The following is a 17,281-nucleotide window of genomic DNA, read 5'->3' on the forward strand; positions in this document are numbered from 1 at the left end:
CACCTATAACTCGTATAAAGAAAATATTGGACTGACATTGTTAGAGTAAAAGCATAAATATCAAATGGGATGAACTTATTTCATTCTTTGACATTATATCCATAACTTGATTTTTTGAACAGAAATAATCAAGAAAAAAAATCAACCAGAAGCAGTTGATTTCAATTGAAAAGGGGTGTATTAATTCTGCTGCTAGAAATTAGATAACAGAAATAATCAAGAAACAAATCAACCAGAATCGGTTGATTCGCATTGAAATGGGGTATATTAATCCTGCTGCTAGAAATTAGATAATTTTACAAAAATGAAAGGTAACATTCTCATGTGAAAAAATTTACTTTGTGGTACATCATGTGTATGTTTAAACATGAAAGGAAAATTTACACCAAAAAATTGTCAATCATATGGTATACAACATCTGCCCCACCTGATTTCATCCAGTAACGCTTCACCTGCGCACCATTTTGAACAGAAGATAACAATCAACAACTAAGTAAATGTAAATGCATCAATAAATGGATACTACAGCTTTTTCATGTTTCTTTTACAAATACTGGCATTCAACTAAGGCAAAACTTCATAAACGATCATCATATTTCATCCGGTGATCATGATAATGAGGACATAATTATTTTCATGATTAACTGTCCCCTAAATTTTGTATTAAACAGAGTATACAATGTTGACGATTAGGTCATGCAGTTATTGTTGGAGTGTGAAAGACTGTAATCTCCCATATTTCTCCATCATTTTCTTTCTTCCTTGTGAGATCTAACTCTGGTTACACATATCCTAACAATGCACATAAGACATCCTTACATTCGCAAACAATTATTTCAGTGATCTACTTGCCATCTACTTTCTTTGCTATTATCTTCATAATATCTACTTGCCTTTGGTTCCTCTTTGTATGCTCAATTATTTCATCACAAGTTCCAAGAACAGAGATTTTTATCCTACTTCAATTACCTCTAGAATGTTTTATAATCTCCCCATTCTCTAGTTATCTTCTTATCTAATCTATGCCTAGCAAACCTTGAAGTTGTCACTGTGCTGCGTTTGAAATCATACTATTCTCTTAGAAGCAACTACTAGAGTCAACAGGCATTTGTTCTCTATGACAAGAATATTGCTATAAGACACATGCTTGGTGCAAGATTTTGATAAATCACCACCAGATGGAGTCTCAAAGAAGACACGAGAGGAAGAGAAGAGAATAAGTCTGCACGAGAAAGGAGAGAGAAGAAAAACGAGGGCCTTAGGGTAAGCACCCGCCCCTTGTCATTACTTAAACTAATTACGCTTAACTGTTACAAATAAAATACACAAAAGAACAATAAATATTACAAGTTTGCCACCACCCATGTGCTATGGGTCGGGTCAGACTTGTGGGTCGGGTCTGACTTGACCCAAATCATAACTTAACAGCCTCCCTCAAGTTGTGCATGAGGTTTGATCATGTACAACTTGTTTTTTAATTCCCAGAAATGATGTTGTAAGGCTTTTGGTAAATAGATCAGCCACTTGTTGAGACGTAGATATATAATTAGGAACAATTTGGCTCTCCTCAACCTTCTGACGAATGAAATGTTGATCAATCTCTGTATGCTTAGTGCGATTATGCAAGATAGGATTGAAAGCAATTTTGATGGCACTTTGGTAGAGATGACCGAGCAATGGGAAGGGAGAGTTCCCCAAGAAGATGACGCAACCATGAAGCTTCAACTGCGCCGGCAGCCATGGCCCTATATTATGCCTCAGTGTTTGATCTGGCAACTGCACGTTGTTTTCTGCTGCTCCAGCAAACAAGATTAGAGTTAAGGAAGATACAATAACCTGAAATTGCCATCTATCATCTGGGTCGGCCGCTGAATCTACATCAGTATAAGTGAACATAGTATATCCATTCAAAAGAGTTGACGTCCTTGTGTAGACGAGTTCATCCCCAAGAGTAGCCTTAAGATAGCGCCAAATACGTTTAATAGCATCCACATGTCCTTATGTGGTAGCATGCATAAACTGAGAGACTTGATTCACTGCATATACTATGTTTGGGCGTGTAAAGGTGAGATATTGCAACATGCCAACTATACTCCGACAAAACTAGGGTTTGAGTATGAATCACTCCCATCAAAGGCACTCAATTTTGTGTTGAGAACACTAGGAGTATTAATGGGCTTGCAATTTGTCATACCTGCTCTGTCCAATATATGAAGAGTATATTTGTGTTGCGTAAGAGTCAACATATCATCCTTTCTATCAAGCTTGACACCCAAAAAATATTGGAGTTTCCCAACATCCTTCATCTTGAATTGTTGCTTCAACACTTCCTTAACGTGAGATATATCACATGGAGAATTTCCAGTAAGAACTATGTCATCTACATATATCAGTAGCCAAGTTGTAATTTCACCTGTATAATATATGCATAAGGAATCAAGTGAACTTTTGAGAAACCAGCCTGCTGGACAGGGAGAGAAAATATATTGAACCATGAGCGAGACGCTTGCATAAGCCCATATAACGATTTTTGTAACTTACACACGCATTGAGTTGGATCATTGGTAGCATAACCTAGGTGTTGTTCCATGTACATTTCTTCTTTTAGAAAACCATAGAGAAAAGCATTTTCAACATCCAACCTATGCCACATAGGTACGGGTATGGGTGCTGGTATGAGGATGGGGAAGCAGTTTCGGGTACAACATTTTCACCAATCTTGGTACGGCGGTACGGCAATAATTATATATTTTTAATTCAAAAAAAACAAAATTGATATCATGACATCATTAAGACAATGTTCCTTTCATAGTTCCTACGTATAATATCACAAAAAAAAAAACATAAACAAACCAAGACAATGTTTTTTTTGTGGTTTGGATCAGTTCCAACCCGGAACCAATCCAAACGTACCCAGTCCCGGTACGGGTACGCCGGTATGGATACGTGGGCTCCCCCACGTACTACTATGACTTAGCATCCAACTAATATAAAGTCCATCCATGTGAGATTGCAAGAGAAATAATAATCAGGATCATTCCCATCTTGATAAGTGGACTGAAAGTCTCATCATAATCTTCCCGTATTGTTGGGTGAAGCATTTGGCCACAAGACGAGCCTTATATCTATCAACACTTCCATCGGGTTTACATTTGAGTTTGTAAACCCATTTTAAACCCACTGCATTTTTATCATCTGGACGAGGAACAATCTCCCAAATTTGACATTCATTTAAAGCAGCAATTTCTTCATTCATGGCCTCAATCCAATATTTTCTCTTGCATGCGTGTTCATAACATTTTGGCTCCACATTTTTGCTCAATTTTGTCATAAAAAACTGAAAATCTGAAGACAGATTATCATAACTTACCCACCTATCAATAGGGTGTCGCACATGTTCTAATCTACGTGGGCAAACAATGATGGTTTCTGGAGCGGTTGTTGTAACTTATCGTCGAGTATATACCATTCCTGAACAACGATTTGGTGAAGATGTGTTGTCCGTCTGCGAGATAGAGGCGTGCAGTCCATCTGAGCATCTGAGGCTGCCTTGAATTCACCAATAATCATGTCATTGTGTGTGTGGCATGCATCAGCTCCTTGGCCTAATATTTCAGCATTCAGCCATGGATCATATATATTATCCCTTACATTGAATGTTGCACGCATCCAGTCTTCAGATTGTAACATCTATAACCCTTATAGTTTTCTGCATAACCCACAAACCTGTCTTGAAACTTATTTCTCAAGGAAACATCAACATGGACATAACAGACACATCCAAAACACGCTACTTCATCATAATTTGGTTGTTCTTGATGTAAAATAAAGAATGAAGATTCCTTCAAGTAGAGACAATGGCAGTCGATTAATGACATGAACAACAGTATGAAAAGCTTCAATCCATAGATTCATGGGCATATCTGTGTTACGCATCATACTTAATGCACTTTCAACTATGTGTGTATGCTTTCTATCAGCAATACTATTATGCTGTGGTGTGTGAGGGCAGAAAATTTGTCTAGTGATCCCATGATTTAGTAAATACTCAGTGAATTCATTGGAAATGAACTCGCCCCCACCATCACATTGGAAATGCACAATATTACAAGAGTATTTGTTTTGGACGAAGGCATGGAATTGAGTGAACAAACGAAAAACCTCTGATTTGCTTTTCATATCAATAAAAATAACATAATATTTTCTCTCGGAGGAAGAAAAAATAGGAGCAGGCCCCCAAACATCAAAGTATATGGCATCAAATAACTTCGAAGCTCGCCTATTTATTGACTAAAAAGGTAAGGCATGGCTCTTACAAATATGACAGCTTGTGCACATGCTAGACTCATTAACATGACTCAGACTAGACTTATGTAATAGTTCGTCTACATTAAGATTTTGAATGAAAGACCGACTACAATGTGCTAAATGATCATGCCAAATGAATGGCTTATCATATTGTGTTAGATTGACTTCACTCTGATTGGGAAAAGATGAATGTGAAACACATGGCTTGGACACTTTTGGAGCTTCTTCAAACGTACAAATCTCCTTTGTGAACACCCACAGTGAATGTTCTTGGTTCGAGCATCCTTGACATAAACATAAGATAGTGCAAACTCAGTAGAATAATGAGTATCATCAATAAGCTTTGACACGGAAATAATATTTTTCTTAACATCTGGAACGACAAGAACATTTTCTAAAGGTAGGGAAGAATGAGCCATGGATACATGTGCATTTCCAATATGAGATATTTTGTGATGGGAACCATCAAGTGATAACTGAGCTTTTAGCTAAATAAGGAAGAGCACGAGAAAACTTACCTGCATCATCAATCACGTGGGCTGCAGCACCAAAATCCACATGCCATAATCCTTTCTCATTTTGCTTAAGATTGACTTTGGACAAAGCTGTCACTAAGATCTGCCGCACATCAAGAGGAATGTTTTGTGCTGGTATTGTGTTCGACATAGGTGGCCCTGCTGCATTATTTTCACGCCTAACCTGTTTTCCTTTATTTTGAGGGTTATGTTAACATTCTGACTTCACATGGCCTCTCTTATTGCAATAAATACCTACTTCTCTGTGCATTTGTCTATGCACTTATGTTCGGTGTAGGAAGAATACCTCTTGTCGTCTCTGCCAGTGAGTTCCAAACTCTAGGACTACTTCCTTGCAAGTCGTGGGTGCTAGTGACCAATACATTGTCACCGCTAGAAGGAGGCAAGTCTTGTCTCATGCTGAATCAATTTTGCTTTCAAGTCTTCAAAAGAAGGAAGAATAAGCAACACCTCTAAAGCAATGCAGGAAACATCAAAATCTGACTCCACTCCACTCAGAGCTTGTTGTACATTGTCATTGTCACTGACTGGATGTCCTATGATGGCAAGTTGATCGCTGACATTTTTCATTTCATGCATGTACTCCAAAACTGATCGTGTTCCTCACTTGATATCTTGAAACTGCCTCCGGAGTTGCAGAAATCTCGCTTCTGATATTTGAGAATATGTAGTAGCGAGTACATTCCATAACTCAAGTGCTTAAAGGTCGTCATCAACACCCACCAGCTAATAGCATGGAGGTAATGTATGCAACAAGAGACTGATCATGAGTCATCCACGTCTCATTCAGGATTGGTTTCTGCGATGGTTTCCTAAACTTGCCCTGCAGCATTCTTCACTTCCCGCATGATCCACTCCAGTGGCGTAGGTGTGGTGTTGTTAATAAAAGGAACTATTTGATGTTTCCATGTTAAGTAGTTGGTATAGTTCAGTTTTTGTGAGATGAGTTGAGAGAGAAAGACGACAAGATAGTTGAGTTGCAGTTTTGATCCATATTTGGGCTTTGAGGCTATATGTGCAAGGATGGGGCAGAAATTGGAAACTCTCACGACAGTTATAGGAACTAGGGCAGACGATTTTAGAAATTAGGGCATGATAGGCCTTGGAATTAGGGCAGACGACCTTGGACATTAGGGCAGAAAATTCTCACGACAGTTTTAGGAACTAGGGCAGCAATGAGAAAGATTAGGGCATAAATCAGAAACTCTTACCAGACATTCTCATTGGAAAAACCTGCTCTGATACCATGTAAGATTTTGATAAATCACCACCAGATGGAGTCTCAAAGAAGACACAAGAGGAAGAGAAGAGAATAAGTCTGCACGAGAAAGGAGAGAGAAGAAAAACGAGGGCCTTAGGGTAAGCACCCGCCCCTTGTCACTACTTAAACTAATTACATTTAACTGTTACAAATAAAATACACAAAAGAACAATAAATATTACAAGTTTGCCACCGACCATATGCTATGGGTCGGGTCCAACTTGTGGGTTGGGTCTGACTTGACCTAAACCATAACTTAACACTGGGTTGGCAAATGTTCATGGAGGTAGGAAAAGACAAACAATTTCTGCAACAAAATATTCAGAAAAAGTTGAAACAAGTATAATTAAAATATGACAGAATTTTACTTTTGAAGTAAATATATAGCAAAAAAACTGGTATAAATTTTAAGTATACAACAAAAGGGGTGTACCTGAATTGCATTATGTGCAATGTATCTTTGTCTGCTTCGGTGGAAACTGACATCCACACGTTCCCAGGGTACCTGAGTTAGACCTCTAATCATCTTCTCTGTGTACAGATGAAGCAATGGTCAAATACTTTCAAATGCCAGGAAGCCAAGAAACATAATCTTAAATTGTAAGGTCAATATTCTTTTGCAGAAAACTAGAAACGAATATTTGCAGATTAACAAAAAAATGCCCAATTCCATTGAATAATTTGTATATGTTACGTGAGGCAAAGGAGAAGAGAAGAGGGAGAGAGAGAGAGAGAGAGAGAGAGAGATGGTGAGAGAAATCGTACTATTCCATTAACCCTAGTCTCTAATTAAAAGAGATTGGGGGAGGCACAATAAAAAAAAAATATTATGCAGGTCCTCAAGAAATATAAAAGATAACAGTCATATGGAATTTCTTAAAATTCCAAAAAGCTACCTAACCCATCAACTAATATTTTAACACCTCCTCAAGCGAGAGCATAGATGTTGTTAGAATATGCTGTTGTGGGAACCGGGTCCATATCTGGACCCGGTTCTATGGGGCGCAGGTACCGAGGCGGGCTCGGTACCCTAGGCGGCTTCTCCTCTCTCCCTCTTTATATTGTCACTTATGTTTAAGTGTTGAATGAAGTGAAATAAAATTTTCTCTCTCCTAGGGTTGCGGTGAGCCCCTAGGTCAGAGCTTCCCCGTGGTTTTTCACCTCTTGCTGAGGTTTTCCACGTATATTGTGTGTTCGTTCTCTACTCTCTCTTTGTGGTTCGTGTTTCTACATGGTATCAGAGCCAGCGAAGTTGGAGAAGCGTTTCTTTCCCGATGATCGTCAAGTTTTCTCGTCGCCGGACGCCGTTGAAGTTCCGGCGCAGCTGCTGCCCTTGTGACGTCGCCCTGCTCTGCCGCCGCCGTCCTCTGTTGCGCCTCCGCAGTCCTCCGTTCGGCCCGTTCTTGGTTTCTGCCACCGTGGGTGGCCTCTGTGTTGCGCCGTCGCCTGCCTTCCGTCGCCTCTGCCTCATTCCCGCCGCCGCTGCCTCATACCCGTCGCCGCTGCCTCATTCCCGCCGCTGTGCCTCTTGTTGCTGTGTGCTTGTTTGTGATGGCAGAAGCGATGGGGACTCAAAAAGATGCCGTTCTTGACGCGGGCAACGCCTCCAAGACTGAGAACGTGCCGATCCAGGTCACCTCCATCCGTCTGACCAAGGACAATTACCTATCTTGGTCTGCCGCTCTCGAGATTGGGATTACTAGCCGTGGGCGTCTCTCTTACATCACTAGCGACAAACCTGTGCCCATCAAATCTGATCCTCAATGGGCGACGTGGGCGTTGGAGGACAGCAAAGTGAAGGTGTGGATTATCAGCTCCGTGTCCTCTGATATCCAGCCCCTCATTCTGCGGAAGCCGACCTCTTTTGATATGTGGACTGTGCTTGCAAAGATGTATGGTCGCAAGAAGAGACATCTGCGCACTTATCAGATTAAACGCAGTATTTACTCCTTGACACAGGGTGATTTGTCCGTTGCTGCCTTCTATGCTGCCCTGAAGACCAAATGGGAGGAGCTAGATTATCATGTGACTGATGAGTGGAAGTGCGGTTCAGATCATTCTCTCTACTGGGAAAAGGAATGGATGGACCGTACGTTTCTGTTTCTGGGAGGCCTGCGGGATGAATTTGAGTCTATTCGTAGCCAGATTCTTAATGGTGATGAGATTCCGGGGATAGAGGAAGTATATGCTCGTGTTGAGTCTGAAGAACAACGTCGCCAGGTGATGCATCTTGACACCGGTCATGGCCCTTCTGCCTTTGTCAGCCGTGCCTCAGGGACTGGGCAGCGTCCTGCCCGGCATTGCACTCATTGCAACAAGTTGGGGCATTCGGTGGATTTCTGTTGGGATCTTCATCCCGAGAAGAGACTGGTCAGAGGTCGTCCTCCCTCTGGCAAGCGTAGCCCTTCTGTGTCTGATTCCAGTCAGAGTAATTCTTCTAGTGGTGCAAAGTCCAAGCTGTCCCCTGCTCAACTCAAGGAGCTGCAGGCGTACATCAGCCGCCTATCTACTACCCCTGAGGAGTCCTCCACGTCTGAAGGGGCTCAGCTAACCCAAGCCCTCGTTGCCTCGACTGATCAAGGTAACCCTCCTCTTGGTGATTGGATTGTTGATAGTGGAGCCACTCACCACATGACAGGGGACTCTAAACTCTTTCAAGAATATCAACTTTCCTCTGGCAAGCAACGCGTGTCTATGGCAGATGGGTCTTCTATCTTTGTGGCTGGGAAAGGGAGCTTGTCCCTGTTGAACAAATACCGTCTCCACAATGCCCTGCATGTTCCAAATATTCCTGTGAACTTACTCTCTGTCAGCAGTATTACTAAAGAATTAAACTGTAATCTGATTTTCTCTGCTGATCACTGTTCCCTGCAGGACTTGGTGACGGGGAAGAAGATTGGGATTGGTTCGGTTACTGATGGGCTCTACAGGCTGCCGGTACAAGTTGCTTCAGCGTTGATTTCTGCCACGAGTGGTCACTTGTCTGGTGTGAACGATAGATCTACTGTTCTGCGATGGCACGAGCGTCTTGGACATCTCCCCTTCCAGTTAATAAAGAAGTTGTTTCCTCATTTGTTTGCTTCTATCTCCATTGACTCCTTCGCTTGTGAAGTGTGTCAATTGGCTAAACATGTCAGGGCTTCGTACCCTATTTCATTGAATAAAACCACTCATCCGTTTGCCTTAGTTCATTCCGATGTTTGGGGTCCTTCTGGAGTACCCACGTGTGGTGGTTGTCACTATTTTTTGACGCTTATTGATGATTACTCTAGATGTACGTTCGTGTACTTGTTGCGAGAACGTAGTGAGGTTCCAGCAGTTGTGAAAAACTTTGTTGCCTTTGTTGAGACTCAATTTCATACTACTGTTCAAGCTTTCCGTACGGATAATGCAAGGGAATATGTCTCCCAATCCCTTGATGAATTCTTGAAAGGCAAGGGTATTGTTCATGAAACCTCTTGTAGCTATACCCCACCTCAAAATGGTATAGCTGAACGTAAAAATTGTCATCTATTGAATGTTACCCGGGCCATTATGTTCCAACGTCATGTCCCGAAGCGGTATTGGGGTGATGCACTTCTCACTAGTGCACATCTCATTAACCGTATGCCTACTAGGGTGTTGGATGGTCAGTCTCCTTATTCTACCCTGTGGCCCACTCAGAATCCGTGGCCTCTTACTCCTCGTGTCTTTGGGTGCAGTTGTTTTGTGCATAATCATAGCCCTACTCTCAAAAAACTTGATCCCCGGTCTATTAAAGGAGTTTTCTTGGGGTACTCTTCCACTCAGAAGGGGTATAAATGTGTGGATCCCACTACTTCCAAAGTGTATGTTTCGAGGGATGTCACATTTCATGAACATGAGTCGTATTTTCCGGTGAATCCTCTTCAGGGGGAGTGTCTTGGGAACAAAGGGGAAGAGTATTCCTCTAATCAGCTGATTCAGTTTATGGAGTTTTTGGATTACAAGGTTAGTCTCAGTGTAATTGATACGGTCACGGTCAGTAATGAGAAGGGCAGTCATATGGAAGGGGTCACGGTGGATGCTCAGCCCACTATTGCCCGAGATCACTTGTTTGGCCAGGTTTATGTCAGAAAGGAGAAAGCTATAGTGGAAGATGTTGGTGATGAGGATAGAACCAATCCCAATCCTGTGATCTCCCCGGATGACCCAAGTCCATCGAATGAAGAGCTCCCCATTGCTTTGCGCAAAGGCACCAGGTAATGTACTTCTCACCCTATTCAGAGATTTGTTTCTTATGCTAAGCTCAGTACAAATTACAAATGTTTTATCACAACCTTATCCAAAGTTGTTATTCCCAGGTCGGTGGATGATGCTAAGGATGATCCCAAGTGGTTACATGCTATGACGGAGGAGATGGGTGCGTTAGCTAAGAACAAAACATGGGAAGTTGTTGATATTCCTAAAGGGACACACTTAGTTGGCTCTAAGTGGGTTTACAACGTGAAGTACAAACCTGATGGCACTGTAGATCGATATAAAGCTCGTCTGGTTGCAAAGGGGTTCAGCCAGAAGTATGGGATCGACTATCTTGAGACATTTGCCCCTGTTGCAAAGTTGAAGACCGTGAGGGTTATTCTTGCTCTTGTTGTGCACAGGAAGTGGCGCATGGACCAGCTTGATGTTAAAAATGCGTTCTTGAACGGCCATCTGGAGGAAGAAGTCTATATGAGCATGCCTTTCGGGTATGTTCAAGAGGGAAAATGTTGTCACCTCAAGAAAGCTTTGTATGGCTTGAAGCAGTCGCCTAGAGCTTGGTTTGAGAGACTTAGGATCGTTATGAAGTCTACTGGGTACAAGCAAGGAAATGGAGATCATACCCTATTCATAAAGCAGAGAGATGGTCTGGTGAGTCTTCTCCTTGTCTACGTTGATGATATGATTGTCACTGGCAGTGATGAAGAAGAAAACAGAAAGATGAAGGAGAGATTAGCTAAAGAATTCGACCTCAAGGATCTGGGTAAGCTGAGATACTTTCTGGGGATAGAGATTGTCCGATCAGAGACAGGGCTGGTTATGAATCAAAGGAAGTACACTCTTGACTTACTAAAGGAGACAGGTAAACTTGGTTGTAGGCCCTATCTTACTCCTATGGAGTCGGGGACTAAGATAAGTATCAAGACGGGCACTATTCTGGATGAGGAAGGAAAAGGGCGATATCAGAGGCTAGTCGGTAAGCTTATCTATCTTACTCTAACTCGCCCTGATATCACGTATGCGGTAAATGTGCTAAGTCAATTTATGCATGCTCCCACGGATTGTCACTGGAAGAGTGCAGAAAGAGTGTTGGGATATCTAAAGAATGACCCAGGAAAAGGACTGCTGTATACTCTACAAGACAAACTTACTATTGAGGGCTACTCAGATGCAGATTGGGCAGGTTGCACTGACACAAGGAGGTCCACTACAGGGTATTGTATCTTTCTTGGAGGTAACCTAGTTGTTTGGAGAAGTAAGAGGCAAGAAGTATGTTCGAGGTCTAGTGCTGAGGCTGAGTACAGGGCTGTTGCAATGGGGGTTACAGAGATGCTGTGGCTGAAGATTCTTTTGACTGATATCGGTGTGGAACTGGGAGATAAAATGAAGATGTACTGTGACAACAAGTCTGCGATTAATCTTGCCAATAATCCAGTTCTACATGACAGGACCAAACATGTGGAGATTGACCGTCATTTTATCCGAGAACGCATTGACTCAAAGGAGCTGATTCTGCCATATATGAAGTCTGAAGATCAAATTGCAGACGTCCTAACTAAAGGGCTTTGTACTTCTTCATTCGAAAAGAATGTTAGCAAGTTTGGCATGTTTGACATGTATGCCAAGCTTGAGGGGGAGTGTTAGAATATGCTGTTGTGGGAACCGGGTCCATATCTGGACCCGGTTCTATGGGGCGCAGGTACCGAGGCGGGCTCGGTACCCTAGGCGGCTTCTCCTCTCTCCCTCTTTATATTGTCACTTATGTTTAAGTGTTGAATGAAGTGAAATAAAATTTTCTCTCTCCTAGGGTTGCGGTGAGCCCCTAGGTCAGAGCTTCCCCGTGGTTTTTCACCTCTTGCTGAGGTTTTCCACGTATATTGTGTGTTCGTTCTCTACTCTCTCTTTGTGGTTCGTGTTTCTACAGATGTCAATCATGCTCAGCTTGTCATAAGCTCTCATAAACTCGCCAATAGGTAGTGCCTTGGTGAGTAGGTCTGCTGCCTGGTTCTCGGATGAAACATGCATTGTAGATATAACTCTTTCTTGCACCAAATCCCTAATGAACTGAAAATCCATCTCGATATTCTTTGTTCTCTTGTGGGATACAGGATTGTTAGCTATGAATGTGTCAGCCTTGTTATCACAATACATCTTCATTGGAAGTGTGATAGAGATCCCCAAATTTGTAAGCATAGACAGAACCCAAGTCATTTTTGTAGCAGTTTGGGTCATAGCCTTATATTCGGATTCATCACTAGACCTAGCCACTATATTCTGTTTTTTGCTTCTTCAAGATATAAGATTGCCTACCACAAAGATGCAGAATCCTATAGTAGACTTTCTATCTTCTACTGAGCTGGCATAGTCAGCATCATTGAAAGCCTCAACTTCAGAAGTTGAACCCTTTTGAACCACAACCCTTTACTCTTAGGCCTGTTGTTAGGGGCTTGCGGGTAACTGGTACCTTGCACTTTGCAAGCTCCTCCAGATCTAACTTGAGATCTGCCTCCAGCTGTATATCTTCATATTGTTGTAGCCGCTGGGTTAGCCTGGTGCGTTCATCGTTGCACCATTCGAGATACCTTTGTTGGGCTTTGATGAAGGTTCTCGTTTCTCTTGGCCCATGTGATGATATAGCCCTGAAGGGGGCTACTGGTACCTCCTTGTCGAAATAGTGGGGTCCACATAAGTTGCAGACTACCACTATACATAAAGAGCAGTGAATGCGTGCTCTTTGCATGGTGGTCCTCCTACAGCAGGAACATGTGGGGTCTTGGACTTCACCATGTAGGACCCAGTCATGTGCACATATCATTTGTGTGCGTGGTAGCATGACCGAGGGTCTCCAGCCTGGTTTGTTGTGACCAAGCCGTTGGATGCCATCGAACTCTTCAGCTGTTATGACGAAAAGGGACAAAGCCTTCAGCTGCTGTTCCGTGTCGTCATCTTCTCCTTCTGATACCGAGTAAATAGCATCACTTAGATCGTCTCCTTCGTCAACTGAGACGATATCATAGCCGTCCGGTAGATCTATTCCTTCGAAGATCGCAGTACGTCGGACGCTTCTCTTTTCGTTTGGACACTCTCTTGCGAAGTGCCCTTCATCTCCGCATAAATAACACTTACAGCGTTTTTCACGCAATAAATGTTTTCTTTTCTCTATACGAGCATGGCTCGCTTGCGGCTTGCCTTTGTAGGTTCGGGATTTTTTGTACCCGAATCTAGACTTCCCTGGGTTTGTCTTCCCATAGTATCCCGTAATTGGGATCTGGGAACAGTAAGAATAGTCCTTCAGGGAGCGGTTTAGTGCTGCCTCCTTGCAGCGCGCTTCTAGAAATTGGTGGGTGAACAGTATTCTTGCCATCAGGCCCACCTTTGCATTTGGATTTCTGGCATCGAACTCCTGTTTGATTTTGATTCCGAGTTCTCCAGGAAGTTTCAGCCAGTATTTTTCAGATAGTTCGGCGTTGGCCCACGCCCTTCCAGATTTGGCAGCAAGATGCCAATAATCGTTCATGAACTGTGTTATGTTTTTCATGCTGGGGCACGATAATTTTTCCAGATCTCTATAGGCCTGATCTTGGATTCCGGTCGTGCCTTGTGCTGGGTCTTCTAATGAAAATACCAAACGGATCTGCGAAAGAATATTGTTGGTACCTTCACGTCCTTCTCCGGAGGCGAGCATGGTGCTGTACTCGTTTGGATACGACATCCTCCATGTGACCCACATTAGTTTTTCATCTTCACCGAGCAGATTCTCGATGAAGTCTGCCTTCTCCTGGACATCTGTGAAATCTCTCTCTGAGCAGAGATTTCTGGTGATTGATGCCCAACGCATGAATACGTCTTGAAACATTCCGAGCTGCGCCGGAATGACGAACATGGCTCCTTGGGATACTTTGGCAGATGGAAGATCCCAATTTTCGTTGAAAACGCCTTTCTTGAATCGGGCGTTCTTCACTCCACTTGCTTCTAGGAACTCTGGTTTGATCGGTGGTGTATCTCCTAGAGCTGGTGGATAACCAGGGATATTCATCCTGGTATCGCCTGATGCTGGGTTGTAGATAGAAGACGCGGATGATGCCGCGAATGCTGTTTCCTTGACCTTTTGGAAGGAAGGATAGTCTAGCTCGTCTTCTTCTATTGCGAATAATTTTTCTGCGAAGGGATTTTCAAAATCTTTTCCTCCGTCTTCGGCATCATAATCATCATATATTGGGGCTTTTTCTCCCCAGGACGCGAGGTATTCAAGCTCATCGTCTTCTTCTTCTTCTTCTTCTTCTTCTCCAAAGAGGACTGCAATTGTATGCAGTTGTTCCTCTTCTTCCTCATGGCTGAGGTCAAGCTCGTAGTTTAGAAATCGTACCGACATTCTTCCGTCTGGTAGATTTCTCGAGGACATGCTCCTGGGTATGACAGGAAGGCTTATGGAAGAGTTTGTTATCTCCCAGTCTAGCCCTTGTAGCGACTGTGTTGTCCTTCTTTGTCCAGGAATTGCTGTAACACCGTGGCTGGCTAGGTAGTCAGTCACATGGCTTATTTGATAAGAGAAAGCCATATTTGGGGTGTTTGACAGTCTGGCTATGAGTCCTCTGGTTACGATGAGGTTTGCCTCACCGTTCCTCCATCCTCCATATCCTCTTGTGTGGATGGATATTTGGAAATTACGATAAAAGTCCCCGATAGTCATTATAGTGTCTGGGACTATAAACGTAATTTGGGATCCCCTAGAGAGATCCACCTCCATGGTGGCAAATATTTGTCTGTCGTCTGGCCACCTTGTATCTCGGAACACCACTAAGGCTTGTGTTCCTTCGTCGTGCCGATGCAAGATCTGCAGTCTGACTTGTGCAAGGCCGACGTGAATGAAGCGGAATCCGCTTCTTTGCAGCTCCTGATAGCTGCTAGGTTGTATGAAGGTCCTGTCGATCTGTTGTTCCTCAAGGCAAGAAATTGCCTCTTCGGACAGATGCTGGTAGACTCTGTGTACTGTAGAGTCTCGTCTTGTTGCATATAGAACCTCCGCCGGGACCATGTTGGCCCTATCTCTTAGAGACTGTTGAAGTCTCTGGTCAGGCTGGATATACTGCTCCAGTACCTCGACGTGAGGCTGTCGTCGTAACAGCCTGTTGGTGAGTCGCTGCAGGTTATGACGCCTGCGCTGGCCTCTGTTGTACTCCCGAATCTGATCTTCAAATTCGGTGGTTGATGTTGAGGTTGAGGCTGTGGTAGCGGTGGACACTGCTGGTCGTTGATCCGCCATTTTAGGATGAGGAAGGCTGCCTTTTGATCTTGTCAAGGATCTCGTATGGGTCTTTGAAGACCTTTAGCTTTCCTTTCTTTTGGACTGTCTTGCCAATGGACAGGTCCTTGAACTTCTTGGTGATTTCTCCAACAAGAGAATTTTGAAGTTCTTCCTCCTTGGCTTCTGTTTTCTGGCAAAGCTCTTTGATCGCGGAAATTTCTACCTTTAATTAAGATATTTCAGCAGACAAGGTTTCTATACTGGTTTTGATAGACTCTAGACTCTGAACTACTTCTTGGTTTTGGTTTACTGGATTTGACACTAGGTAAGCTAGGGTGTTGTTCTGTTTAACAATCTGAACTAGGATTCTAGCTAGGTCCGTAAAACGATCACTGGTTTGGGTAAATGCTAATGGAGACACAAAACAAACGCCGGGAGGGTCTATCTGTTCAGTAGCAGATACTGCCGCTCTAATGTTCGAGGGATACGTTCTCGAGAGGACATACAGGAAATATGAACGCAATCTTGGGACGTCTGTCGTGGACTTACACTCTTCTGCCACTGCGTCTAGATCTCTTGCTCAGTCTTTCCGGATGTATACTCAGGTAAATAACTCTATCACTTCGATTGCATACAGGAACTTAAAGAAACAAGGCTCTGATACCATAAGGAAAAAGGGGTACGTGCGGAATAAATTGCGGAAATAAGATAAAAATGGCCAGGAAAGGGAAGAGCTGAGGCGGTGCTCAGGACAACTTCACTAAATGAAACTGAAAACTTACAAAGACTCGAAGACTTGCTGAAATCTTGAAAGAGAGCAGGTAGCTGAGAGAACTTCTCGCTGCGATGCTCTACAAATGAAGCATACCTCTCTATTTATAGAAGAGGCAAGTAGTAACCGGTACTACAAGTCGTGTGACTGGTAGTATAGGTTAAAGCTTTGTACTACTAGTAGTACACTGGTTTCGGAAAACCATGGGCTGGTTTTCGTACCGCCGACGCAAAAAGACAAAAGTACAATAATTACTTCTGGTGACGTCATTGCATGCGTCACCTTTCAATTATTGGTCCTATGACGCCATTGCATGCGTCAGATTTGTGGTCCATGTTTTAGAGGCGTGTCCTTCGGTTCTTCTGGACAAACTCCCTGAAGTATCTCAGGAGATAAGTAAACTCTGAATGTTGTTCCTCCATAATTGGTAGAACGTCATTCCAGTAATTGTCCATTGCCGCGGATGACTTGCAGGCTTGCACCTTTAATTCATGGATTTTAAAATAACCAGTTATTTCTGTTATGGCCTTAAGAGCCATTTGTTGTTCCAAGCAGCTTAGCTGGTTGCCTAAGGCTGCATGTTCATCAAGGCTCATTGGTCGAGCCGAGTCTATTGTTCTTTGTCCCAATTTGTAGAAGGGATGCCTCTTTCTGGCGATCTCTTCATACTTCGCAAGGATTCTAGGACTTGCATGCTGATTTTCTGCATGGCCTCCTGTGTTGAAGGGCGCTTTTCCCTTGTATCCTCCTGCCATTCCTGTAAAAGAGAAGAGAAATTGTTAAGTAAAACCTCCTCCCTCTTTGGGATCTGCTCGTACTGGCACAGGACGTTGATCATTCTGGACAGCGTGTCTGCGAGGACATTTTCCTTCCCTTGAATGTGCTCAAAGGAAACTTCTAGACCCAGGCCTGTGATGAAATCAACAAAACTGATCCACCTA

The 17,281-nt window shown here is 43.1% G+C and overlaps 1 protein-coding gene across 5 annotated transcripts in view; it reads right to left on the bottom strand.

Moving 5' to 3' along the window:
* Positions 1-213: 213 nt before the first annotated feature.
* The window catches only part of LOC116267614 (putative lipase C4A8.10), a 57,456-nt gene continuing 40,388 nt past the window's right edge, over positions 214-17,281 (bottom strand). For 4 of the 5 annotated variants that reach the window (XM_031649458.2, XM_031649456.2, XM_031649460.2 and 1 more), the window contains 2 exons: positions 6,539-6,636; positions 214-452 (listed from right to left, as the gene is read on the bottom strand). In XM_031649458.2, the coding sequence (XP_031505318.1) occupies positions 381-452; positions 6,539-6,636 (170 nt within the window). In that variant the 3' untranslated portion in view covers positions 214-380. The remainder of the gene's footprint in view (positions 453-6,538; positions 6,637-17,281) is intronic. The other variant, XR_007572045.1, reaches the window with a different exon arrangement.

The sequence above is a fragment of the Nymphaea colorata genome, chromosome 14 (genome assembly GCF_008831285.2).
Source record: "Nymphaea colorata isolate Beijing-Zhang1983 chromosome 14, ASM883128v2, whole genome shotgun sequence".
NCBI classification, from domain to species: Eukaryota; Viridiplantae; Streptophyta; class Magnoliopsida; order Nymphaeales; family Nymphaeaceae; genus Nymphaea; species Nymphaea colorata.